Source organism: Alexandromys fortis, unplaced genomic scaffold (genome assembly GCF_014885135.2).
Source record: "Alexandromys fortis isolate MF-2015 unplaced genomic scaffold, M_Fortis_MF-2015_v1.1 scaffold_31, whole genome shotgun sequence".
Taxonomy (NCBI): Eukaryota; Metazoa; Chordata; class Mammalia; order Rodentia; family Cricetidae; genus Alexandromys; species Alexandromys fortis.
The window spans coordinates 10,394,054-10,419,056 of NW_026067974.1; the positions used below are offsets into that span (position 1 = coordinate 10,394,054).

Here is a 25,003-nt window from a genome sequence, read left to right on the forward strand (position 1 = left end):
GGTGGCCCGCTGTCTTTGATCCCGGTTTCTCAGCCCCTCTTTCTGATCCCCCAATGTTTGCTGAGGGGCTGACCCAGAAAGCTGAAGTTCCTGTTCGAACAGGAATCTCTTGCACTGGCTCACAACAGTCGCCAGGGCACCGTGGCCCCTCCCACCAGGCCACTTAGCCACTCTTAGATTTGAAACTGGGCAAGTGAGACCCTAGCCTTGGCTAGGAAGGGAGGGTGTACTTTGGGTCTCTCAGAGGGGCCAGGGCAACAGCCTGGGTGGCTAGACTGTAGCTGGAGGTCAAAGGGCAGAGCATCTCTTCAGGCTTCCCTCTTAAGCAGAGTGCCCTTTGTCCTGGCTGGGGGTGGGGGGATGGGGGTGAGCAGAAGACGGCCCCTTAGCTTGACCAATGAACTGACCCTCATCGAGGGACAAGTAGAAGTGGGCGGGACCATTTCTTATCTAACCAACAGACACCAGACTAGATTTTTCTCTTTCCAGCCTGTTCTTTTTGACTCTTCCCTGTCTCTCCCTAGGCACCTGCTCTCTCTCCTGGCACCTGCTGCCCAGTAGGAAGGGCAAGAACAATCCCAGGCGGTGCATTTGTGAGGAGTCTCCACCCCTCCTCCAGCGCTTCCTTCTCCAGGGCGCCTCTTAGGCCCCGCCCTCACCTGCCCAAGATAATTTTAGTTTCCCTGAGCCTGGAATCTGGATACGCAAGGTTCTCTCCATATTCTCCCGCCTCATCATCCAAAGGCGTGATACCCTCCAACCACCAGTAGAGAAGAGAGAGTGGATTTGAAATCAAATCCAAGCGCTTGGGATCCCTAGACAGAGCCTCACTTTTGCGCCCGGTGTCCGGCTCCTTCTACTAGAGTTCCTCCAGGTAAGGCGACCTAGATCGGTCTCAGACAATTTACTCCTACCCCCAGCCTCACCAGGGCCTCAGGTTGTGCCCGCCTCGGGCTGATCTGGCCCGCTGCCCAGGTAGATGGCACGGAGGCTGCCAGCCCCCCCCCCCATGTCCTCGCTTGGTGAGGTCAGGCCACAGGCGCGCGCGCGGCGGGGGGAGGTGGTAGTTAAGGCCTGGAGTCTTTTCCCTAAACCGGTGGCCTCAGGCAGGTGTGCGGACTTTCAAGGTCTGGGTAAGAAGCAGGAACTTCATCTTTGTGGTGGGCTGCAGGTTAGGGCTGGGTCCCTAAGGAAAGATTCATTCTCCTGATGCTCGCTAGCGTTTTCACTGTGCTGTTTTGTTTGTTGCTCAGCATCTCGAATCCTTCACCTTCCTCATCTTGCTTCCCTGCCCCCCCCCCGCCCCTCCTCCCGCCCCCGACCTCCTGTGTTTTCATTTTGTGCCTCTCACACTCCCTCCTTCTCACCCAGGGAATTCGTAGGGTCTCAATCACCTCCGGAAATCTGGACTTTCCGGCTAAAACTAGTTCTTTCTACTCAGGATCAACTAGTTGGGGGATGGGGTGGGGGAATCCGGAGGTGGCCCTTCACCACCTTGCTGAGCTCAGTTTCCTACAATCTGGGGTTCCCATTTGGAGGGAGTAAAGGAGAGGGACTCCCGCAAAGGTGGAACTCCGCCTCTCCACGTCGTCGTTTTGCCACCTCGGATGTGGAAGCCCGGCGGGCTGAGGAGCCCTGGCTGCGGATGCTAGTGGACAAAGACGGGAGGCGCCGGTGCTGTGCGAAGGGGCTGCAGGGCTGGGGCAGGAGGAGAGTGTGTGGCGTGGCGTGTGGGCCTGCCTTGAGGCTGACGCTGGGGAGAGACCTAGGCAGGAGGGGACAGAGTGCACCTGAGGGCCAGATGGTAGTATTTTCAGCTTTTTTTGCTTTTGCCCCCCAAGAATGCAACGCCTCCTGGTTGCTAGCTTGGACTCTGCTCTCCCTCGTGTGTGTGTTGTGTGTGTGTGTTGTTGTATACCTCCCCAAAGGCAAAATAATGATTAACTAACTCTACAGGGAACTCGAGCATTCTTCCCAAATTAAACATTAAAAGAGTTGTCCCGCCCCCCTTTATTCCATTGGATGTTTTTTTTCTTGAGCGGAGTGGGCGGAGCATCAACTTCGGGTCAACTAAGGGTTTCCTACCTCCTCATCTGGTCCCAGCACCTCTAAAGGTTAAGTCCCATCTTCCTTCTCTAAGTCCTGAGGGGAGGTTGGCTTGGTTGTACTGGACCGGAACCGGACAGACTTCAGGCTGCCCGGGCTACTAGCTCACCAAGCCCTCCCCTAAACCTGGGAAGAGTGGATGGTGGTGGCCTTGTTTGCTGTTGGCTTCAAACGTTTAGGCCTTGCCACTTGCCTTGGGGTTTGCTAGGTGGGGCAAGATTCAGGAAGTAAACAAGGCAGCTGGGAGAGTAGGAGGGAGGGTGGGGCAGGAGCTGCTGGGGCTGGAGAGGCCTGGTTGGGAGGACTAGTTTGTTGGGGGACCAACTCCTCCAACGGAAGCTTGGCTTAGGCTGCTGGGCCCGCAGCAGGCTCCGCTGCCCCATCTTACCTTTTGGGTACCTGACTGCTTCTAGCCTTCTCCAGCTGAAGGGTGGGGTGGAGGGATCTGGAAGCTCACCCTAGCGCAGTCTGCACCTGGGCTTCTGACATTAGACCGTAATCTGACTTGAATCTACTACCTCTCCTTTCTTTTTTTTAATTAATTTATTTATTTATTATGGATACAATATTCTGTTTGCATATATGCCTGCTAGAAGAGGACACCAGACCTCATTACAGATGGTTGTGAGCCACCATGTGGTTGCTGGGAATCGAACTCGGGTCCTTTGGAAGAGCACACAATGCTCTTAACCACTGAGCCATCTCTCCAGCCCCTACCTCTCCTTTCAAACACCTGTCCAGCTGAGTGTTGTTTTCTCACCTTGAGGGAGGGTCATCCCGGCAGAAACACCCCCCCCATCTTTCCCTGAAATGAAGGTCAAATGGGTGGGAGTGGGTGCCCGGTGTTGATGCCCCTTGCTTGGTGTCTTGAGGATGCTAAGTGTCAGGTGTGCCTTGCTTGTTCTGCTCGGCTCTTCTGGGAGTGTTTTGCTCTGTTGGTCTGTCTGCCTGTCCTCTTGGGTGTTTTTTTTGTTTGTTTGTTTGTTTGGTTTGGTTTGGTTTTTTGAGGTAGGGTTTCTTTGTAGCTTTGGAGCCTGTCCTGGAACTAGCTCTTGTAGACCAAGCTGGCCTCGAACTCACAAAGATCGGCCTGCCTCTGCCTCCCGAGTAGAGTGCTGGGATTAAGGCGTGCACCACCACTGTCTGGCCCTCTTGGGTATTTTACCTCCTCTCTGGTCCCTCAGTCAGTACATCCCAGAGACCTTCTTCCACAGAGCAATACATAGGAGTCCCCAAGGCCAGATGCATCGCCTACATCCTCAGGGTAGTTAACAGCAAAGAGAGTTGTAGGTTCCAGACCCAGGCTCGGAAGACCTGGATGGTACTTGCACACCACCGGGAGGTGGGCTCCAATCCTGATAGGCTCCTGGATCCAGGCCGGGCATTTCCTCCCACCTCTCTGGGTTATAGGCAGGGTGATGTTTTGGTACTAAGGTGGGCAGAAGACAATTAGTCCCACCTGGGCTGGACACTGGCCAAGGGTGGGGAGGGTGATGTCAGAGGAGCCTCCGGCTGCTCCTCCCCACATCTTCATCTTTCTCCAGTTCGCACCCCTTGCTCCCAGGTTACCTGTAGGTTGGGGAGTCAGGGACTGAGGGCAGAGGCAGGTTGTTTGTGTTCCTCCTCAGCCAGGAAGTCCTATGGATGAGTCAAAGTTGAATGGAGAGCCTAGGGCATAGCAGTCCCGCCCCGCCCTGACTCACCTGTCCCCCAGATTCCTTCATGCCCTTGCAGAAGAGTCAAGTGTTTGTCCTATCCTGGTGACTGTTCTGGGCAGTCTCACAGTTCTGGTGCATGGTCTGGAGAACAGGCAGGGTGCTAGGATTGGTATTTTGTTTGGGTCCTGCCTGGTTCAGCATCATGGGGTCTGCTGGTTCCTGCAGAGAAGGGCTGGGACCCTTGCCCCTTGTCTTTGCCTGGTCTCGCCTGTCGATACTTGTCCTGGCTTCCCTGCACCGTGGGCGCTAAGGCATAGGTGAGACTCTGGTGTGTGCCAGGTGCTTTTAGACCAGAGCTGGGATAAGACAGGTGCACAATAATGGGGCAGAGTTCCCAGCACCAGGCTGAGTGTGGCAAGACCAAGAGGACTTCTCATACATAGGAGGTAGCTTAAGCATCGAGGCTTCGGGGGAAAAGTTGGCGGGATGAGAGGGTCTGGGAAGGCCCACAGAGTTTGGAGTTGCTGGGGTCTTCTGTCCCCCCCCCTCAACCTGAACACACAGGTCCTGCCCTCCTGATTGCTGTCCTTCCTCACCGCCTCTCTGTGTCACTCATCACTCCGCCAGGTGTTACCACAACAGGCTTGGCAACTGCTTCTGGCAACAAAGTGCTAGAAAAATCTGGGGCAGAGCCCAGTGCAATGAGCAACCTTTGCCCTGACCCTGTGGCTGCAGCTAGGGGCATGTGGCACGGAGCCTACCTGATCTTTCTCCTGAGCTGCTTTCGCTGGAGGAGGGACACTGGCTTCGGAATCCCAAGCACCAGGCTGACTACTTCTGGACACATGCATTCTTCCTCTCCAGGAGTCCATGTCCCTTTCTAAAGTGGGCATGTCCTGTTGGGCTCTGAGGGCCCTGAGGAGGCTGCGGTTTGAAGGGATCGGTGACATCACATGGCGTCAGCAGGTCTACCTTGCCTTCACAGGTGCCATGGAACTGGACCTGAGCCCACCTCATCTCAGCAGCTCCCCAGAAGATGTGTGCCCAGCTCCTGGGACGCCTCCTGAGACTCCTCCGCCCCCGGATAACCCTCCGCCAGGGGATGTGAAGCGGTCCCAGCCTCTGCCCATCCCAGGCGGCAGGTAGGGTAGGGCAGTGAGCCGCACTGGTAGGGAAGGCCGGGGACAGGGAGGTGAGCCAGCACTGGCTAACGCATAGGGGCTTCCATCCCTCACCTCTGCCATAGGAAACTTCGAGAAGAGGAGCTCCAGGCGACCTCTTTACCCTCCATCCCCAACCCCTTCCCCGAGCTCTGCAGCCCGCCTTCACAGAAACCTATTCTTGGGGGTTCCTCCGGTGCAAGGGGGTTGCTTCCTCGAGATTCCGGTCGCCTCCACGTGAGTCGTTTGGGGAAAAGGGAGAAGCAGGGACAGAGTTGCCCCAGCCCTGGCCAGATGTGCTGGTGTCTCTTTGGTGTCGGTGGGGTATCTTGGTTCCTGAAAATAGTACAAGTCAGAGAGTAGACCGCCGCCTGGCATTACCCCGAGTCACCTGCGGTTCCCGGGGTGCAGGTGGTGAAGGTGTACAGCGAAGACGGGGCCTGCCGGTCTGTGGAGGTGGCAGCAGAAGCCACAGCTCGCCATGTGTGTGAAATGCTGGTCCAGCGAGCGCATGCCCTGAGCGATGAGAGCTGGGGCCTGGTGGAGTGCCACCCCTACTTAGCACTGGGTGAGTTGGGGCACAGGGAGCTGTGGGGCAGTGTCTTGGGCAAGACGGGTGGCTCATCTATGAGGCTTGGTTAATCTCTACCAACCCCTGCCTTGTCACCCTTGGTCTCAGAGCGGGGTGTGGAGGACCATGAGTTCGTGGTGGAAGTGCAGGAGGCCTGGCCTGTTGGTGGAGATAGTCGCTTTGTCTTCCGCAAAAACTTCGCCAAGTATGAACTGTTCAAGAGCCCCCCAGTGAGTGAGAATGAACCTGGGTGTGCACACATACACATACCCTCGGCATCCCCAGCCTGAATTCTTGACCTTTGATCCCTGACTCCTTTTTTTTCCCAGCATACCCTGTTCCCAGAAAAGATGGTCTCCAGCTGTCTGGATGCACAAACAGGCATATCCCATGAAGACCTCATCCAGGTGAGGTCTTCACCATAGATCCACGATCCCCCCCTAGAGTCATCCAGTGTTTCTATCCGCTGCTGCCATGTGTTCTGATCGCGTGGTGACCTTGCCGGTGAACTGGTGGCAGTCAGCGCGCCTCCCCCGGAGGCCTGAGAGGAGGTGAGCCTTTCACCACCTGTTCACATCTGTCCCCAGAACTTCCTGAACGCCGGCAGCTTCCCCGAGATCCAGGGCTTCCTGCAGCTTCGGGGCTCGGGCCGGGGGTCAGGCCGAAAGCTTTGGAAACGATTTTTCTGCTTTCTGCGTCGTTCCGGCCTCTATTACTCCACCAAGGGCACGTCCAAGGTGAGCTCTGGAGGGTCAGCACTAGCCTGTCATGTCCTGCTTCCTCACTGGTACTCCGAGGCCCTTCCACCCTTGGGCTGGCTGTCTTCAGGCCATGCCTGGCATCTATCTACCCCAACCCCTGTTTGGCTCACCTACACTAGGTAGGAATGGAGGTAAAAAAGACAGGGAACTTGAATTTGCCTCTGCTGTGTGTGTGTGAATGTCAGTCAGTCTCAGGTGGACTTCCTCTGGAGCTGTCTACCTTGTTTTTGAAGACAGGGTCCTTACTAGGACCTAGGACTTGCAGATTAGTTTAGGCTGACTGGCAGGAGAGCCCCAAGAACTTCCTGTCCCCACACTGGGATTAGGGTGTCGCATTACATCGAGCCCTTTAGGTGGGAGCTGGGATTAAAGGCAGGCCCTCCTGCTTGTACAGCCATCCCTTTACCAGCTGAGCTATCTCCTCGGCCCTCCGCCTTCATCCGCTGTGCATGATGGGTATTTCCCTGCCTCTCCCTGGTCCTAAAAATTTCCTTACCTGGTGGGACGCTAACGCGGAGATAGGACCTATGTGTACCAAGTCCTACTTTCTCACGATGCCCAGGACCCGAGGCACCTGCAGTACGTGGCCGACGTGAACGAGTCTAATGCGTATGTGGTGACCCAGGGCCGCAAGCTCTATGGGATGCCTACGGACTTTGGCTTCTGTGTCAAGGTGAGGGCTTTAGCCTGGCCTGGTCCGGTCTGGGGGAAGGACCCAAGGACTGTCCAAATGCGCAGGCAGAATAGGCCGGGTTCCTCAAGATGGGACAGTCCTTGGGTCCTTCGCTGCCCCCGTGGCAGCTGGGCACAGGATCAGATAGGACAGCCCACTTCCTCTCCCCCAGCCCAACAAGCTTCGAAATGGCCACAAGGGGCTCCACATCTTCTGCAGTGAGGATGAGCAGAGCAGAACCTGCTGGCTGACTGCCTTCCGTCTCTTCAAGGTAAGACCTGAACAATGGGGGGTGGGTTAGCCTTGCCTGAGGGAGGTGGCATAGCTCTGCCTTCAGGAAGTCTTCCCAGTAAGAGGTCACCATGTGGGGGGCGGGGGGGGGGGCCTTCTGAGAATACCTGTCAGGAAGGGTTCAGCCCTGTGCTCTGGAGAAATCTGGCCTGAGGGGTGTCACAGTCCATCTCCGCTCTCTTGACCTCAGAATTCCTTTTCCTTCCCTTGCCTCCAGTATGGGGTGCAGTTATATAAGAATTATCAGCAAACCCAATCTCGTCACCTGCGCCTTTCCTTTTTGGGGTCTCCGCCTTTGGTGAGTATACTCAGGGGTATTAGGGAAGGTGGGGATACAGGCTCAGGGCAGCTCTTCTGACCCCTTCCCTCCTCCTCCTTCTGTTCTCTTCCCAGAGAAGCGTTTCGGATAATACCCTAGTGGCCATGGACTTCTCTGGCCATGCTGGGCGTGTCATTGAGAACCCCCGAGAAGCTTTGAATGCCGCCATGGAGGAGGCCCAGGCTTGGAGGGTAAGGACATCTTGTATGCGTGCACATGTGTGTGTGTGTCTGCTGCACCAGTGCCCAAGGAGCTTTTGTGGAGTGGGAGGGAGGAAGAGGGGTTGGGGAGGTGGTGAATGCCAACGACACCCAATGCCAATGGGATCCCATGCCCCCCACTGCAGAAGAAGACAAACCACCGCCTCAGCCTGCCCACCCCATGCTCTGGGTCAAGTCTCAGCACAGGTGGGTGGTGGTCTAGGGTTCCTAGGGTGGGCTGCGGTGCTGTTCTGAGCAATCTTGGCTGGGGTCGGGCATGCCTTCCTGGAATAACCAGCATCTCTTCTCCGGACCCCAGCCATCCACCGCACCCAGCCTTGGTTCCATGGACGCATTTCCCGGGAGGAGAGCCAGCGGCTAATTGGACAGCAGGGCCTGGTGGATGGGTAAGGGGCTAGACTGGGTGGAGTAATAGACCTGGAGACCTAGGGCAGGGACAACCAGGACTCTCTGGTAATCTGGTTTTCTCTCTCCGAAGTGTGTTTCTGGTCCGGGAGAGCCAGCGCAACCCCCAAGGCTTTGTCCTGTCCTTGTGCCACCTGCAGAAAGTCAAGCATTATCTCATTCTACCAGTGAGTAACGCCCCCTACTCCTACTTTGGGTTCTTGTAGCCAGGGGGTCCGTGACTTGAAGCCCTACGATGCTCCTCCTTTTTCCCTGTACAAGAAACGGGGGCCGATTGCTGGCCCCGTGGGCTGCTCCTCCACCCGGGACCGCTCTCTGACCTGCCCTCTGGCCACACCACAGAGCGAAGATGAGGGCTGCCTCTACTTCAGCATGGACGACGGCCAGACCCGGTTCACAGATCTGCTGCAGCTGGTGGAGTTCCACCAGCTGAACCGAGGCATCCTGCCCTGCGTGCTGCGCCACTGCTGCGCTCGTGTGGCCCTCTGAGACCTTTACCTCCCTCCCCTAACCCTGTCCATCCCTGACTTCTGTCCCGAAGGGAGGCATCTGTGGTCCTCTCCCCAGGAGCTCCTGAGGCACTATTCCAGTCAGGGGCATTATGAGAGAAGCAGGGGCAGCCCAGGTGGCCTCATGCCCCACACTGTGTACAGACTAAGAGGCCAGTTGATCTGCTCTGTTTTATACTAGTGACAATAAAGATTATTTTTTCATACACCCATGAGTTCTGATTGGCAAGAGCTGACAACAAGAAGACCAGCAGAGTGAAGGTGTTGGTGAACCAGAATACGCCCTGAGCACAAAAATGGTGTTAGTTGCCTGGGAGCTTGCACATCCTAGCAAGTACCTGACAGGCACTCAGTGCTGGTTAAATGAATGAGTGGACAGTGGGCAACTAGAGACTGCTTTTCTTTCATTCTTTTTTTTTTTAAATATTTATTTATTTATTATGTATACAATATTCTTTCTACATGTATGCCTGCAGGCCAGAAGAGGGCACCAGACCTCATTACAGATGGTTGTGAGCCACCATGTGGTTGCCGGGAATTGAACTCAGGACCTTTGGAAGAGCAGGCAATGCTCTTAACCACTGAGCCATCTCTCCAGCCCCCTTTCATTCTTTTTTTAAAAAAAATATTTTAAAATTATATGTTATGTCTGTGTGCATTTGAGTATGTGCACGTGTGAGTGCAAGTACTCAAGGAAGCCAGAAGGGGGCGCTGGATTCCTTGGAACTGTATCTACAGGCAGCCAAAAGCTGTCTGATGCGGATGTTGGGAGCCAAACTCAGGTCTTCGGCAAGAGCAGTACGTGCCTTTAACTAATGAGCCATCTCTTCAGCCCCAAGGGACTGGACTTTTCTGATGGAACTCAGATCTCTCAGAGCCTGGGAACTGGAGACAAGCCAGATACAGTGGTACATGCCTGGAATCTCAGCACCTGGGTAGTAGCAGTAGGAATAATATTCTAGGGCCAGCCTGGGCTACATGAGACCCCATCTCCCCACCTTCCCTCTCCCCATAAACAAAAACAAGATGAGTCTACAGCAAGTCTTGGACCAGTGGGTGGACAGTGACCCCTGACAGACTGACAGACGTCACAGCAGAGAAAATGGTCTCACTTCTCACAGGCCTGTGTTTCACCAGCTTCTCCCTCTTTTCCTGGCCTGGATCTGCTTTCTGTCCTTACAGTGCCTCTCACCCAGAAAGCCAGACAGGGAGTGCATACACAGTCGCCCTGCCTCCCTCCCCTGCCAGTCTGTCCACCCTATCCAGCCCAGAGTGACCTTTCCAAAGTGCAGACCTGAAGCCAGGCTGCATTTCCCCCAAGAGTTTAATGCCTTCATCTAACCCAGCCAATAGGAGCTTTGTGATAAATGTATCCAACAACAACACCCGGACCTCCTGCTCCGGTTGCAGAGACTCATCTTTTAGGATGTGAACCCCATGAAGACATTATTTTGCCGAAAGTCAAACTTGACTCTGATTCTGTGGGTTTAATAACTAGTTTGCCTGAAATATGAGGGCTAGAGGAACGCCTGAATTGACAGATGGATTGGGAAGGTACAGAAGAGATGGCTCAGTTTCTGCTTCAGCAACAACAGAGATGACAAGAACAGCAAAGATGGGGACTGTCCAGACTGTAAGAAATTGAGTGTGGTAACCAGATGGTTCAAATCCAAAATCACTGTAAAAGCCCGTCCATGAGCACTTGGGGGTCATTTTAACTCTCATGATATTAAGGAATATACCTAATGTTCAGAAAAAAAATTAAGATATGGTAATGGCATGATAGTTCTTCACTCCACCCCACCCCTTGAAAAGACTTATTCTAGCTGGGTGAGACGGCAAAATCCCAGCACTGTTCTGGCAAGTTCCAGGCAAGCCTGAGCTACATGATGAGACAAATACACCAACATCTCAGTGGGAGGGAGACTCATGTGAAGTAAATCCTTTTTTAAATTTTTTTTTCTTAAAAAAAGATATTTATTATGCATACAATGTTCTGTCTGCGTATATACGTGCAGGCCAGAAGAGGGCACCAGATCTCATTACAGATGGTTGTGAGCCACCGTGTGGTTGCTGGGAATTGAACCTGGAACCTCTGGAAGAGCAGCAGGTGCTCTTAACCTCTGAGTCACCTCTCCAGTCCTCATTTGAAGTATTTCAGGTGAGATGACATGATGTCTTGGTTTTCCCAGGACTCTCATTGTATATTGGCTAGGCTGAAATTTGCTATGTAGACCAGGCTGGCTAGCCTGGAACTCACAGAGATCCACCTGCCTCTGGCAGACCCCCATCCCCCGTCCTTGTTTTAGTTAGGGTTTCTGTTGCTTTAAAGAGACACCATGACCATAGTAGCTCTTAAAAAAATAAAAGATTTAATTGAGGTGGTGGCTTACAGATTCAGAGGTTTGGTCCATTATCACCATGGTGGGGAGCATGGCAGCGTGCTGGCAGACATGGTGGAGGAGTAGCTGAGAGTCCAACATAGTTTGTTTGTTTTTGTTGTTGTTTTGAGACAGATTTCTCGGTAGCTATTGAAACCAGTCCTGGAACTAGCTCTGTAGACCAGACTGGCCTAGAACTCACTGAGATCTGTCTGCCTCCGCCTCTCAAGTGCTGGGATTAAAGGCATGCAAGAGTCCTACATCTTGCAGGCAACAGGAAGTCGACTGAGACACTGGTTGGTATCCTGAGTAGAGGAAACCTGAAAGCCCACCCCCACAGGGACACACTTCCTCCAACAAGGCCATACCCACTCCAACAAAGCCACACCTCCTAATAGTGCCACTCCCCATGAGACTATGGGGGCCAAATTACATTTAAACTACCACAGTCCCCAAACTCTAGTGCAGAGAGTAGAAGCATGTGTCACCACGTCCAGCCTGGCTTCATTTTTCAAAAGATCCAGATTTGTTGATGCCCTCACTACTTCTGCATATGCTTGAAAAATCTCACAACTTTTTAAAAATAGAGAACCTTTCTAAAGCACTGAGACCGGCTGAGCGCTAGGTAAGGAAACAGCTGCTTTGCCAGCTACACTACGGTCCTTGTTCAACTCCTAGCTCTCCCGGGAACCGGGAGGGCAGGCTCTAGGGCAGCTGGGATATCTAACTGGCCCTGGGTGCCAGGTCTGGGCACATTCTGTCCCCCCCCCCCCCAGCTGGCCTTCGGGTACAAATCCTAATCTTCAGAACAGGCCTTTCTAAAGGCACTCTGTAGGGCCTGTCTCTGCAGTCAGGTTTGGCCTGAGGTGACCTCAAAGGTCCAGCCACTTCAAGGAGCACTTGGGCCAAGTTCATCAGCATCGGTGGCCAACTGGGACAAAGACAACCCACGCTTGCCTGATGCCAGGCTAGGGAGCTTGGAGCCAGGTCTGACAAAGAGAGACAAAGAGACCCCTTGCACACTCCAGGCTGGTGCATGCTGGGACCTCCTCCCGCAGAGCTCACTGTGGCCTCGATACAAGGACTGCCGTTCTCACTGCTGTTCTGCAGGTCTTGAGGCAAGCATCAGTGCCCTCCACAGCTGGCCACCTGCCATGGTCCCTAGAACTAGCCTGTCTTCTGGCTGCTCCTCAAGTTTGGAACTGGGAGTGTACTGCCCATGGATGCCCAGTGCCACTCCTGAGGTATTCATGCCAAGATCCCAGGAAAGGGGCCAAGATTAGTCACCTTTTAAGCAAGTCTGAGGAGTTAGGCCGCCCCCAAGAAAACCCAGCGTCTCCTCAGCACCTGAGGTACTAGACAGGGGATTACACCCCTTCTATGTCAACCAGCCAAACGGAATCTCAGAGACCGATATGCCTTCCATTTTACACAGAGAAAACTGAGTCTCAGAGCATGTGACCCACCTGGGGTCACAGAGAAAGTTGGAAACAACCAGCCCAGGCTGCAGGTGACAGACGCCATCCTTTCCAGCCCTGGAGGAGGAGCTGGATGGGCCAAGGGCTGGAGGGTGGCAGCTACCACCTGGTGGGAGGAGAGAGCTGACTCCTGTAAGCTGTCCTCTGACCTCCATTGCTACACGCGCACCATGACATGTGACCTTCCCTCTAAGTAAATACCTGTAAAAATGTTTTGAGGGCTTTCAAAGTGGCCCAGCGGGTAAAGGCATTTGTGGCCAAGCCTGACATCCCGACCAGTACCAGTCACATGGTGGAAGAACAAACTGTGGCAAATTGTTCTCTGACCATCTCTCTCTCACACACACACACACCACACACACCATACACACACACACACACCATACACACACCATACACACACCACACACACACACACACACCATACACACACCATACACACACAATGGCATGAACACACAGCCCACATACATGCACACTAATAAATATACTTATAAAAATTATAATAAATGAATATAATTAAACCATCCTCTCATATAAATGATTATGTGTATATGTGTATATACTTATATATATGAGATATGTATGTTTGTGAGTGTACACATACATATATGAGAGAGAATATCAGTCTTACAGTCCAGACTAAACTTGCTGTCTTCCTGCTTTCCTCCTGAGCCTCCCTTTGGGACCAGCATATGTGTATTTCACTAGGGCATCAGTGGTGGAAATAGGCCTTCTGACTCAGGGAAAGCTGAGTGGGAGTGGGATGCGTTGCATGCACAGCACACACGCGTCATAACGGAGGGCTTCTGCACTCTTTAACCCGTCCATCTCTAAGGCGTGAGTCACACCCTCCAGCACATAGTAGAACCCCCTCATTCCTTCTCAGTACCTGCCCCCCTTTTTTCCCCACAGGATTCCAGCACGTTCAGCCCTTGCCAACCCTGACCTACCTGGCTCTCCTACTGCCATCAGAGTGTATACAGGTTCCACAGCTTTGGCTTCCCTGCTCCTAAACTGTGGAGCCACCCAAGCCCACGTATCTAAGGGATGCACTTGGTGGGGATTTTTCTGGGGCTAAGGGAGGTGAAGGGACCTGGAGTGGGTTTAGAGAGTAAGAAGAGGTCCCCGACTGGTGAGACCAGGTTGAGATTGGAGAGCAAGCGCGGTGTCCCACCCACATAGGTGTGTTCAAAGTGATCCGGTGCTCCTGGCTACCCTCCTGCTGCTGCCAACACAGCCTGCACGATGATGATAATGCTGACAGCCTGACGCTCTTTGAATGTTGCGTGGCCAGGGCCCAAACACGTCCGGTCGGTCCCCGACCCTCCTTAGAGTCTGGAGTGACATCAAAGTCTCGACTCCAACCCTGTGCCGCCCTAAGACCGGCTGGTGCGCGCAGCGACCTGGTGTTGATGCTCTGCGGGTCTCTGCGAGTTCTCGAGCTGTTCCAGCGGCGCTACTGCAGTGCCACCCAGCGGCCATTCTGGGAACTGTGGGCGGCGCCTCCGAGGCTCCCCGATTGACTCCCGCGCACTTCCCCTGCCCCTCCCCCGTTTCCTAGCTGCGCTCGGGGGCGCGAGGTGCTCCTACCTCTCTGCAGTGCCCGGAAGGGCGGGGCGCGGCGCAGCAGCGGCGCTGGGCTGTGACCCCGGTGGTTTCACTTCTGGATCCCGTTCCGCTGGGGTTGGGAGTGGAAGACCTGGGTGGGGGCGGCATGGGCGGTACCTGCTGGCGGGCGGGGTCTGGCGCTTGGGACCCCTGGGGTGTCACGCGACCCACGCCTTCCTGCGCTCTCCTCCGCCCTTAGGCTCCACTCCACAGTCCTTAGATCTGTTGCGTGTCCGCAGCGACCGCCGCCCCTTCGGGGCTGCAAGACCCCCAAGAGGCGCCGGGCGGCGTGGGCGGCAGGAGGGGAGAGCTGTGAAGCCGCAGGCCCGGGGTTAAGCTGCTGGCTGCTGGGACGCCGGGCTGTTTCTCAGAAATGTAGCTGGCCCTTCCCTCACCCCCTGGGCTCCCACCTCGCCCCCCCCCCTTTCTCCTCCCCGTGTTACCGCGTTGTCTCTTCCAGATTCCCGGACTCCGGAATCTGTGACCACCCTGAGAAGGGGTTTAGAGCACTCTAGCACCCACATCCAGAGTTTGCACGGTTCTACAGGGGAAGAGACAGGAGCCTGGTACCTCTCTGTCCCTTACTTCTTTGGCCCAGACATTTTGGGAGAATCCCAGGCTACACCCCTTAACCTCCTGCACCTTCCCCCGCCCCCTAGGAGTCCTAAGGTGAAGAGGGGGGGAAGGGAATGGGATTCCCCAGCCCTGGGTTTGCTACTGTTAAAGGACAGGCCTGGCGTCTACTAGGCAATGGGGTTGAAGTAGAGCTCAGACTCCAGGGAAAACTAAGATCCAGAAAGGACTCGCTGGAGATCACCCAGACAGTCGCAAGGCTGAGAAGACCAGACCATGATGAGTACAGGCACCAAGTTGTCCTGAGTTTTGCTCAGCTTTTCCCCCAACACACGCAGGAATTCCGCCAGAAAGGCTGAGAATGTAATTCCAGTGGGGGTGGGAGGGGACTTGAGTTGGTGGTGGGACCAACTTGGGGTGGGGGAGGTCGTACCTGCCCCCCTGGTTCCCAGGTTCCCATCCACCAGCCTCCCCCAGGGCTGTGGTTTATTTGACTAGGCTGCTCTTCGGGGCCAGGGGGCAGAGGGGAGGGGGAGTTGATGGGGGGAAAAATTCTGGGGCTTCCTGCCCCCTCACTCCTGGGTAGGGGGTGGTGGGTGCAGCGGGTTACATCACTCCCTAACCTCCATTCTTTCCACTGCCCATCTTTTTCCTTGTGTATGTGCTTATTATATATGGGGGGGGGCTCTGTTATTTGGGGGACAGGGAGGCAGCTGCACACTTCACAGGTCAAGACAGAGTTAAAAACAAAACCGCAGCAAACTCAACACCCGTGTCCTTCAGGGACTTTCCATGACACCTTCCTTCCTCCTTTCCCCCAAGCCAAGGACTACCTCCCTAGAGGGCCTCCCCAGCCCAGGTGCAGTGGCTTTTGGCTTTTATGCAAACAACCGTCTGCCTGGGAATGCTCCAGGGGCAGAATTTATGGCCTGGGTAGGACATCCCACTTCACTATCTCCCTCAGGCCATTCCTGGTAGTCGGGAACTCTGGTGTCAATGCCCCAGGATCTTAAGGATGGATTCAGAGGGAAGGGAACTTGGTCCTTTGCCTTGTTACCCTCAGGTGGCAGTTGCCTGCAGGTGGAGGTTTGGGTCTTCCAGCCTTGCAGGTGGCCTGGGTGTGGAGTGCTGGGGTGTGGGGAGGCTGCAGGTGTGAGGTGGCCTCTCTGGCAGGGCCACCACTCCTCTTAAGCAACGCTGATCACTGGAGCTAGGAATGTAAAGTGTCCTGAGGCTGGAGGGAACTGCTCCCCACCCACCTCCTTGCAAAGGGTTCAAGGCCTCCCTGTCTCCCCTTTTCCCCCCAACTCTTACTTGAGAGGGAGTGGGTTTGGGGCAGGCCTAATGGTTAACTGAGGGAAGGCTGCTTTTGAGTGATTTATGCTAAAATACAAGGGCAGACTGGCCTGCCAAGTCCTCAAAGCAAAAGGGAGGGCAATTGAGTTGCTGGGGGTGGGGTACCCCGCCACCAACCTGCACAAGGACTGAGCTTGTTAGATCCAAACTGCAGAAGCCTCATCAAGACAGGCAAGGGAGACATGTGTGTCCAGCCTTTTGACATTATGACATAATTCGCAGCTGAGAACTGCACAGCAAATTAAACAAAATCTCATTGTTCAAGTTCATGATTGTGTGTTGGGCTGCATTCATGGTTGTCCCTGTCCATGTGTGATCTATGGGTCCAGGTTCGACATGGCTTTGAGTGAGTTTACTTGAGGGTGACAGAAGTCAGACTCCTCAGACTCCTCCAACTGTCTGGAGAGCAATACCAGGCAAGCAAGGCAAGGACATGTCGCTCTTTTAGGAGTCCCCCATGCCCTGCTTCACCTTAGGCTTGAGTCCCCAAGTATGTACAGGCTGTGTGTAACTTGGCCGAATTCCCTACTGTTTCAGAGACCCACAATTGGACAAAGCCAAGGCTTACTTACCCGCCTATCTCTCCAGACCCACTGCGGGAGGGGAGGATGGCATGACCAAGTGATGTGGAGGAAGGAGGCTCTTCTGAGAGTTCGGATCCTGCTGTGTCCAGATTCCTGTCTGCTGGAATCCCCAGGGATAGGATGTGTGCACTCAGAACTCTGCTGTGTCCTCGGGGACCAGCAGGGCGCCATAGGTAGATAGGTAGGCTCAGCCGTGTGACAGGGAGAGAATGTACCTGACTCCTGTGGCAATTCCACAGATGATTATTATTATTATTATTATTATTATTATTATTATTATTATTATTTGGTTTGGTTTGGTTTTTCGAGACGGGACAGGGTTTCTCTGTAGCTTTGGTGCCTGTCCTGGAACTTGCTCTGTAGACCAGGCTGGCCTCGAACTCACAGAGATCCATCTGCCTCTGCCTCCCGAGTGCTGGGATTAAAGGCGTGCGCCACCACCGCCTGACTTATTTCCACCGATTTTGATACTTTGGCTTTAAGAAAAAGCCGAGACAAAGTTATGGAAATATTCCCCGAGACAGAATGAAATCCCTCCGTCTTCTGACGGCAGCCTTGACAAGTGGTAAGAATCGCTACGGCACTAATTTTAAACACACCAGGACTTTATTTATTTATTTACTTATCAGGATAAAAATCAAACACAATAGAGAAAACTTGACAGTATCAGCAAGCTGTTTCATACAGGAGAGGCATTCCTTATGTTCTGGCGAGGTTAGCGCGGTTCACTCAAAATGAACTTTGGACAGAGTTTATAGAGTGCCGAGTTACTGTACAATGAATACTCCCAATGGTGGGATTCAGGTGAAACTCCAGGGAAGGGAAATGAGACACTACTGGCAGGGGATGTTTCTGAGAAACACAGGCAAGGGGGCACGGCCAATAGCACAGGCCTTGTGGTAACTTCTGGCTGAGGGTTCCCTGAGCCCCAAAGCACCTTTTGTTCCTCCTTCACTCTGCAGACAAGGGTCATCCACAGACCACACGTGTGGTGGCTTTGACAACCAGAAATTAAAAATAAGCTATGGTTTTTTCCAGTAGCCAAAATGATCATCCCCGGTGCTCACAGACTGAGAACCCGAGCACACGAAACCACAGTCTGGGTGAAGACATGTCTGCTTTTAAAATGACCTGCTAATTCTTTGCAACCCACAGTAATTTGGTTTCCGTGAATCCACAGAGGCAGAGCCACCAGGAAGAGCCTGGCCTGCTGGCTTGGAAAAGTCCTCACCGATGAGTCACTGACAGCCACATCAATCATATTAAGAGACTGCTCCGTTTCCCTACCATGTTAGCGTGTGTGTGCCTTTTGGGGGAGGCAAAGAAACCAAGTTGGGGAGTCCAGTGGGGCTCCTCTCTGTGCCCTCGGGAATGTGCTCACTGGAGTGATAGAGGGTGAGGACTGCATGGGAAATTCTAAGACTCTGAGGGCCAATGGCTGTGATCTTACAGACAGGGAGGGAGCAAAGCTGTCCTGGTGAAAGACCATGGAGTGTTCTGTGTGCTCCCGGGGGCCAGCACATTCTCTAACCTTATGCAGCATAAGGACAAAGAAACTCTTAGACCTTAGTGGCCTCTCCTCTGCAGCGGCACTGGCCCTCGTGTGCTCTTGGCCTATCCGTTCATGCCCTTCTTAGCAGACACAGGATTCACAGCAGAACATTTCTCACTGGACAGTTTAACACCCCTCCCCCAAAGCAGCTTTCCTCTCTAGACAAGACTACAGCAAACCTCACTACACCTTGGAAGGTAGACATCATTATGACTTTACATATTTAATCAAAACATTAACGTTCCAATTTCAGGTAACAGGTCATATGGTATCAGTGGATAAGACAGTCCACAGTTGGAATGTTTAGAGGGAACAACACTTCCAGCTTCTTCAAAGGGCAAAGACCTGTTGAGCTTATCGATGGCTTGGTGGGTGATGGAGGTTACAGCTTGGGTAAGACAGATGCGGTCTTAAGCTCACCCTAGGTCAAAGCCCACACCCATCTTCCAGGCCCTTCCAAGTCCACCGTCTTTAGAACCAGTGGTCCCATCTCTGTACACACTTATTATTCCCATGAATGGTCCTTCTTAGAAAACAGTCCTAGAGTAGCCAGGGTTCAGCCTTTGGTTTCATATGAAGAATGTAGACTTCCCCATCTTTTTGCCCAGAACACTGCTGAGGTTTCCTGAACAGCCTTCTGTATAAAATAGCATCTTTACCCTTTAAAACATGACAGTATATATGGTTCATTTTCTGCTGAGGTGATGATTTTTAGACCAAAGAAAAAACAAAAACAAAAACAGAAAAAATAAAACCTCTCTCCACTCTTTTTCCTTCCTGAGTGCAGAAGTCTTAATTCAAGGCTCCTGCATGCTCAAACCTCAAAGATGTCCAAGCATTTTTTTTTTACAAGTCTGAATTGTCTCAGTTTCCCAGGCCTCACTAAGGCCAGCATGTTTTTCAGTGGAGGGAACTTTACAGTGAGGATCATGGACCACCTTTATCCCTGTGGTCTTCCTGCCTGCCCTGGGGTATGTTTCAAAAGTATAATTTTCCATCTGTCTGTCTGTCTGTCTGTCGATCTCTTTCTCTTCCAGCTGGGCTTAGAAACCAGGGCTCGCATGCTAGCACTAGGCAAGAAGTATTCTTGCACTGAGCTACACCCTAGCCTGGCAGTAAGGTTTGTCCCCTTACTAAGTCTTCACTTTTATTTAGTAAGGGGGACAAAGAAGCCGAGGAGAATAGTGATACGCATCTCCTTGGAAAACTTCTATGCCAATGTGACATTTGTTAGTTACATAATATTTCAATTAAGTAAGATTTTGTGTTTTAAAATATCCCTTTGCAAAAGACACCTGGGGCCATTTTCTTGGAGGGGGGAGGGTGCTGTGAATATGGATGGGCCAACCAAAGTGGTTAGTCCATAAAAGGGGAGGGATTTTGTCATGGATGAATACAGAAGCAAAGTCAGGAAGGGCTGAGAATGAGCAGGAGAGACAAGGCTAGCTGGCTTGTCAGTGCCCGGGGCTGGGGGGGGGGAACTGTTTCTCTGGGGGAGTGATGTAAGCCATATGAAGGTCGGTGGCGTTTTCCCTCTTCTGGTGGTAATGCCGAGGGGTGATGGGGGGATACCTCTGCTGAGTTCTGGGCAGCACTTCAGCATGGCGAGAGCATTTGGAGAGCTAGCTCTACCCTTCTTCCCACCCTCACCCCAACTCTGTCACTTTGGCTGCAATGGAACTTCTTGTGGGTTTGGTTGGTCCCCAGTTTGCAGCCCCCTTGGGCGTGTGGTTGGAGCCTGCGTCTAAGAGGGCTGGTGGGAAAGGAAGGAAAGACCCACAGAGCTCATGATGGGGGGGACTGTGTGAGAAAGCTGAAGCTACCCCAGGACTTCACAGACCCATGGAGGATGCAAATCCCTACCCTTCTCACTTCAGCCCCACCTCTATCAAGGGGGGCCCTTAGGTAGCACAAGGAACACATGCACCGGCGGTGCTAACCACCCACTAACCACGGCACCCCACCAGGCTCAACTGCTACACTCTTCAAACTTCAGCAGGAGTTGAGGGCTCCTGCTCAGGCTCAGAACGGTTTTGTGAAGGTCAAGGCTCTGTGAAGGTGGCCTCAGGAGATGGAAGCCATCCAGCAAGTCCGTCCTGACCTGTGGAGGCTTCTGGGCTGGTAGAGTAGTAGTTCACCATCTTGAGATGACAAAATGCATACGTGTGTGCATGTGTGTGTGTGTGTGTGTGTGTGTGTGTGTGTGTGTGTCTACAGCAGACTTCAACAGCACTCTGGTGGAAATGCCCATCTCTGCATCTTTTCCTTCTAAGTCCCCGCTTTCCAACTCCCTCCCTGCCTCCCTCCCATCGGCCTCCTCCCTCAAAGTCAACAGGATGTGAACCATCTCAAGCGTAGACTAGGCAGGTCCTCTTTCACAATGGGCACAAACAGCGTGGCACAGCTCAGATCCAACTCTGCTAAGATACAGCGGTGTGCTGAAGACACCCAGCCCTTTAACTGAAGCCTCGGGCAACACGGAACTGTTGCCATGGAATTTCATGCCCCCCCACCCCCGTTCCCTGAGACAGACACCGTGCTACAAAGCAGGCTAAGCCATTTGTGTGTCTGAGGTGGAACGCTTTAATTGCTGGCATTGCATAAAGGAGTTGAGCGAGAGCCGAATCCGTAAGCTCTTTAGAAGGAAAATGCTAATCTACCAGGAACTCGGGATTCTTGGCTCTGGCAGAAATGTTCATAAAGCTCGCTCTTCATTTGTAAACAGGCTCCGTGGAACTGTCCCCGTAAGCAGAACTTATTTTCCCGAAGACCAGTTCTTAAAAAGGAAAGGAGGAAAAGGGCCCCGGCAAGCAGCTGCGGATGCCAGTTTGTGTGCACACTTTGGCAAGACCAAATCACCTTCCTGTTCTTTTTGTTCCTCCTCAGGGTCTCCTCACGCCCATGACTCAGTGGCTGAAGGAAAAACTTAACACACTTATATTTTCACACCAAAGAGATATGAAACACATTTTCATGTGTGGACCCTTCTGCCTAGTGCCCACACATCGGGAGGTTTAAAAATAACCCGTGGTTACGGAATAATCGTGTATCGAAGCCGGGTGGGACAATCAAGAAGGCCTAAATCCAACTCTTATTTTATGGTTGAGGAAGCTTAGCTTTTAGAGTTAAATGATTTGTACAAAAGCACACACTCATTAGTAGCAGATAGGAGCTCGGCACACACGCATTGTGACCTCTATTCCGGGTTTCCTTGATGTCTCGATGCCTGTGTGTGTAGTGACAGAGTCCATCTACAGCACGAGACAGACTTCTGAGACTCTCAGGGGAATGTGGCGGCAAACACCCTGACGGTGATCATCTCTCACCCCAGCACTCAGCAGGCTGAGGCAGGAGGATCAGAGTCCTGGCTACCCTCAGCTAGTGGTGAGCTCGAGGCCCCATCTAGGCAATGAGGTTTAAAAGTGAAATAAAAGTCACCCATCTCTAACGCAACCTCGCAGCATCCTGATCAGAACATCGGTGTTCCTGCTCTCACTCCTGTGGGGCAGGCAAAGGGCATGTTCCGGGTCCCCTGTGTACGTGTGTGTGCAAAATCACTTTCAGGTGTTCTTTGGGTTTGCACCCAGTACTCCACGACAGTGACAACCCACGTGCCCTTACACACTCTGCTCTGCCAATCTTTCTTTTTCCCCCTTTTCTTTCCTCTTTGTCCCCTGGTGCTGGGAGGGTTGAACTTGGCAAACACTGTACCACTGAGCTATGTCTCCAGCCTGCTTGGCCAATCTCAATAAAAAAAAAACAAATCAAAAACAAAAACAAATACCACTGTCCCTCAGTGGCGAATCCCTGGGTGTCCGTGTTTAAAAGCGTTGGTTGGTTCTTCTGGGTAAAATTTTCTTCCAGAGAGCTGGCAGGTGAAGCAGAAGGGTCCTCAGATGGCTTCTGTTTTGTTTGTTTGTGTGACAGGAAGCGAATCAAAGCTCTGAGGGTAGGTTCTTCCATTCCTGGCAGCAGGTCCTTACTCTATGGCGGTCCCTATCTTACCGTTAGACTGGGAGGAGGGGAGGTTAGGTCCTAACCCTTCTGCCCTGTGCTAGTGCCCAAGGGCAAGGGCAGCTGGTCAGCTCTTCCACTGTGTGGATCTGGGCATGGGATCAAAAGGCTTTTCCGCATATGGCTGCTATATCCCAGCGAATGTCTCCTGCAGCCCACTGAAGATTGTTCCAATTGGCAAGGAGCGCCAGCGGATGGCTGTCTATGGCTACAAAAGATAATGAACCAGATACTTCTTTGGCTTTTACATCCCATCAAATTCAACTGATGGGAAAGGAAGGTTTCACAGAGTAACGTGATGGCTCTGCAAACTGTTTCTGGATGAAGACAGTGTTTCCCTAATTGTTGGTGTGAATATGATTGAACGCTAACATAACTGGGCAGGACTGTGGGTTTGAGTTCAGCTTCCTGGGTAAGGCTATCATTAGTTTTTTTTTTTAACAACAACAACAACAACAACGTTGGGCCTTAGATTGTGAGCTCGGAGACTGATGCTCACTCACTTCAACATGGCTCTGTGTTCACCTCTGGCAATGTGAGAGGAGAATTCGTAGCGATCGTGGCTTCGGTAGCCACACATGTTACACTCGAAAGGGTCACGGAAGCCATGACAGCCCATGTGGATGGTGAACATTACGTAATCTAGGAAGAGGACATGGCAGTGGTCACACCGGAACACATCCATCACCTCCCCTCCTTTGCTGATCACTTTGATGGAGTCTCTCAGGCAGATGGGAGGGGGCTTCAGGAGTTCAAAGGAGCGAGGGACCTCCTTCAGAAGTGGCATCCCGTTGCGGGCCTGGGGAAGGACCATGTGGCTTTGCTGGTAGCCGTGATTCTGGCGATCCTCATGGTTGCTGTCAGTGTCTGTAGAGTCGTGGGCACTATTGTTGGGGGACAGACCTCGTTCAGAAGGCAAGTTTTTCTCTGGTAGGAGCATCCTTTTCTTTTCCAGCTCCTGGGGGGCCCCATTGGGCATTTCAGCCCGGGTGAGAGCTAAAGGGTACATGCTGCTGATAACTGGGACCATCTCAGAGGTGGGAGCGGGCGGCGTCTGGACTAAGGGGCGCAGGGCTTCAGCCCCAAGGTAGCTGATGGCGCTGTTGATGGCTTGGTCCATCATTCGGGTCTGCATCATCTCAGTCTCCTTCTCATAGGCGTAGCTGGGGTTGTAGTTGACGTCAAAGCAGTGCCGCTTCTCCCCTGGAACAAGGGAGGGGAGAGGTTACCGCAGAAAGAGCAGGAAGCGGAGAGCGGGGTCCTCCACAAGAGAGAAAGGGTAGGCTGTGGCTGCTGCTCACTGGCAGCCAGCCACGGGGGCACTGGGAGCTCCATTCCACAGGGAGATAGTCTTAGGGGGTGCTATCCACCAGTAACATGCTTCAACTGTCAAAATTAAGCCAATGGATGAAAGAAAGGGGCAGAGAGGGTGGGTGGGCTACCACTGGGCAGGACCCGGGGCCTCTGCACTTTCACTGTGCGCTTCCAGAGTGCTGCCACCTTCCAAACTGTTACTCGGCCTGTACTGTTAAATATTAGGTACAGCGAGGCGCAGGGGCCTCAGCGATGCGCTGCAGTGGCTTGTAGCTTGCGGCTTTCAGCTTGCCTCTCTCCTAACTTATTTTATTTCCTTTTTTTTTTTTTTAAAAAAAAGACAGGGTTTTCTGTATCCCAGGCTAGCCTTGAACTCAATATATAGCTGAGGATAACCTTGAACCTTTGATCCTCTAGCCATCACTTCACAAATGCTGAGAATACGGCTTGGGCTTTGTACATTCAAGGCGCATACTCTACCAATGAGTCACATCCAGCCCTACGAGATTTTTTATAAACGTCTACCGTTACTTTCTTTCTTTTTCTCCTTCTCCCCCCCTTTTTTTTTCTTTTTTTTTCTTTTTTTTTTTGTTTTTTTTGAGGCAGGGTTTCTCTGTGTTGTCCCCGTTGGCCTTGAATTCACAGAGATCCACCTGGCCCTGCCTCCTGAGGGCTGGGACTAAAGGTGTGCGCCACCACTGCCGGGCTTAGAGGCCTGTTTTCTCATTGTTTTAAGGCAGGGTCTCTCTGTGTCACCCAGTTTGCCCTTTAGCTAATTATCTTCCCACCTCAGTCTCCTAAGTGCTGAGATGAGGGTTAGGTCACCACGCCTGTCACTTGGTACCAATCTTTGATTGACAGATGACAGATGTAGTCTAGATGCATCTGGATCCTTAGGACCCAAACTGCTGAGAAACTCTGAAAATAGAGTTAGCCGCCAGCAACACACTAAGTGTTTCACTTTAGGAAAGAGGAGGAGGTTTAGCTGGGGCGGTGGTGGTGCACGCCTTTAATCCCAGCATTCCCAGGGATTTAATCCCAGGGAGGCAGAGGCAGGCGGATCTCTGTGAGTTCGAGGCCAGTCTGGTATACGAGAGCTAGTTCCAGGACAGGCTCCAATGCTACAGTATGGGAGATGGGACAATGCCAATGTGGTTTCTAAGGAGCTGTGCTAACTTTGAATCCTGGAGGGGTTTGAAGTGCTGGGTCCTTCTCTTTTGTAACATTCCCTAGCCTCGCCAGGGTTCCAAACTTGTCACTGCCTCACAGAAAAGGGTTCAGAAAAGAAAGAAAGAAAGAAAGAAAGAAAGAAAGAAAGAAAGAAAGAAAGAAAGAAAGAAAGAAAATGGCACGGTGAGAAAACAGGGATGGGGACTCAGTGTCTATCCTTGAGTGGTCTCCACTCTAGCAGGACAGAAACAAGATGCTTAGGCCTAAAACTGGAGCCAGACTATGGTATGAATGTC

The 25,003-nt window shown here is 52.7% G+C and overlaps 2 protein-coding genes across 5 annotated transcripts in view; one reads left to right on the top strand and one right to left on the bottom strand.

Annotated features, from left to right (window-relative positions):
* Window positions 1-468: 468 nt before the first annotated feature.
* Grb7 (growth factor receptor bound protein 7) lies at window positions 469-8,882 on the top strand. Of its 3 annotated transcripts, none has more exons than XM_050157159.1 (15): window positions 469-874; window positions 4,750-4,906; window positions 5,011-5,161; window positions 5,336-5,492; window positions 5,604-5,725; window positions 5,825-5,902; window positions 6,083-6,232; window positions 6,819-6,929; window positions 7,102-7,200; window positions 7,438-7,518; window positions 7,614-7,730; window positions 7,886-7,946; window positions 8,059-8,146; window positions 8,239-8,332; window positions 8,427-8,882. In XM_050157159.1, the coding sequence occupies exons 2-15, from the start codon at window positions 4,755-4,757 to the stop codon at window positions 8,652-8,654; spliced, it is 1,689 nt and encodes a 562-aa protein (XP_050013116.1). In that variant the 5' UTR covers window positions 469-874; window positions 4,750-4,754; the 3' UTR covers window positions 8,655-8,882. The 3 variants fall into 3 exon arrangements, with proteins under 3 accessions (XP_050013116.1, XP_050013114.1, XP_050013115.1); XM_050157157.1 differs by lacking the exon at window positions 469-874 and adding an exon at window positions 1,007-1,133; XM_050157158.1 differs by lacking the exon at window positions 469-874 and adding an exon at window positions 1,008-1,133 and having other exon boundaries at window positions 8,508-8,882.
* A 12,855-nt stretch (window positions 8,883-21,737) lies between these two features.
* Ikzf3 (IKAROS family zinc finger 3) overlaps window positions 21,738-25,003 on the bottom strand; it is an 85,394-nt gene continuing 82,128 nt past the window's right edge. For both annotated transcript variants that reach the window (XM_050157160.1, XM_050157161.1), the window contains one exon: window positions 21,738-23,426. In XM_050157160.1, coding sequence (XP_050013117.1) covers window positions 22,723-23,426 — 704 coding nt within the window. In that variant the 3' untranslated portion in view covers window positions 21,738-22,722. The remainder of the gene's footprint in view (window positions 23,427-25,003) is intronic.

Coding starts and splice junctions, on each gene's coding strand:
- Grb7 (XM_050157157.1), top strand. CDS start 1,010: ATGTCCTCGCTTGGTGAGGTCAGGCCACAGGCGCGCGCGCGGCGGGGG. Junction 1,134..4,749: donor TGCGGACTTTCAAGGTCTGG/GTAAGAAGCAGG, acceptor TTGCCTTCACAG/GTGCCATGGAACTGGACCTG. Junction 5,493..5,603: donor CCACCCCTACTTAGCACTGG/GTGAGTTGGGGC, acceptor CCTTGGTCTCAG/AGCGGGGTGTGGAGGACCAT.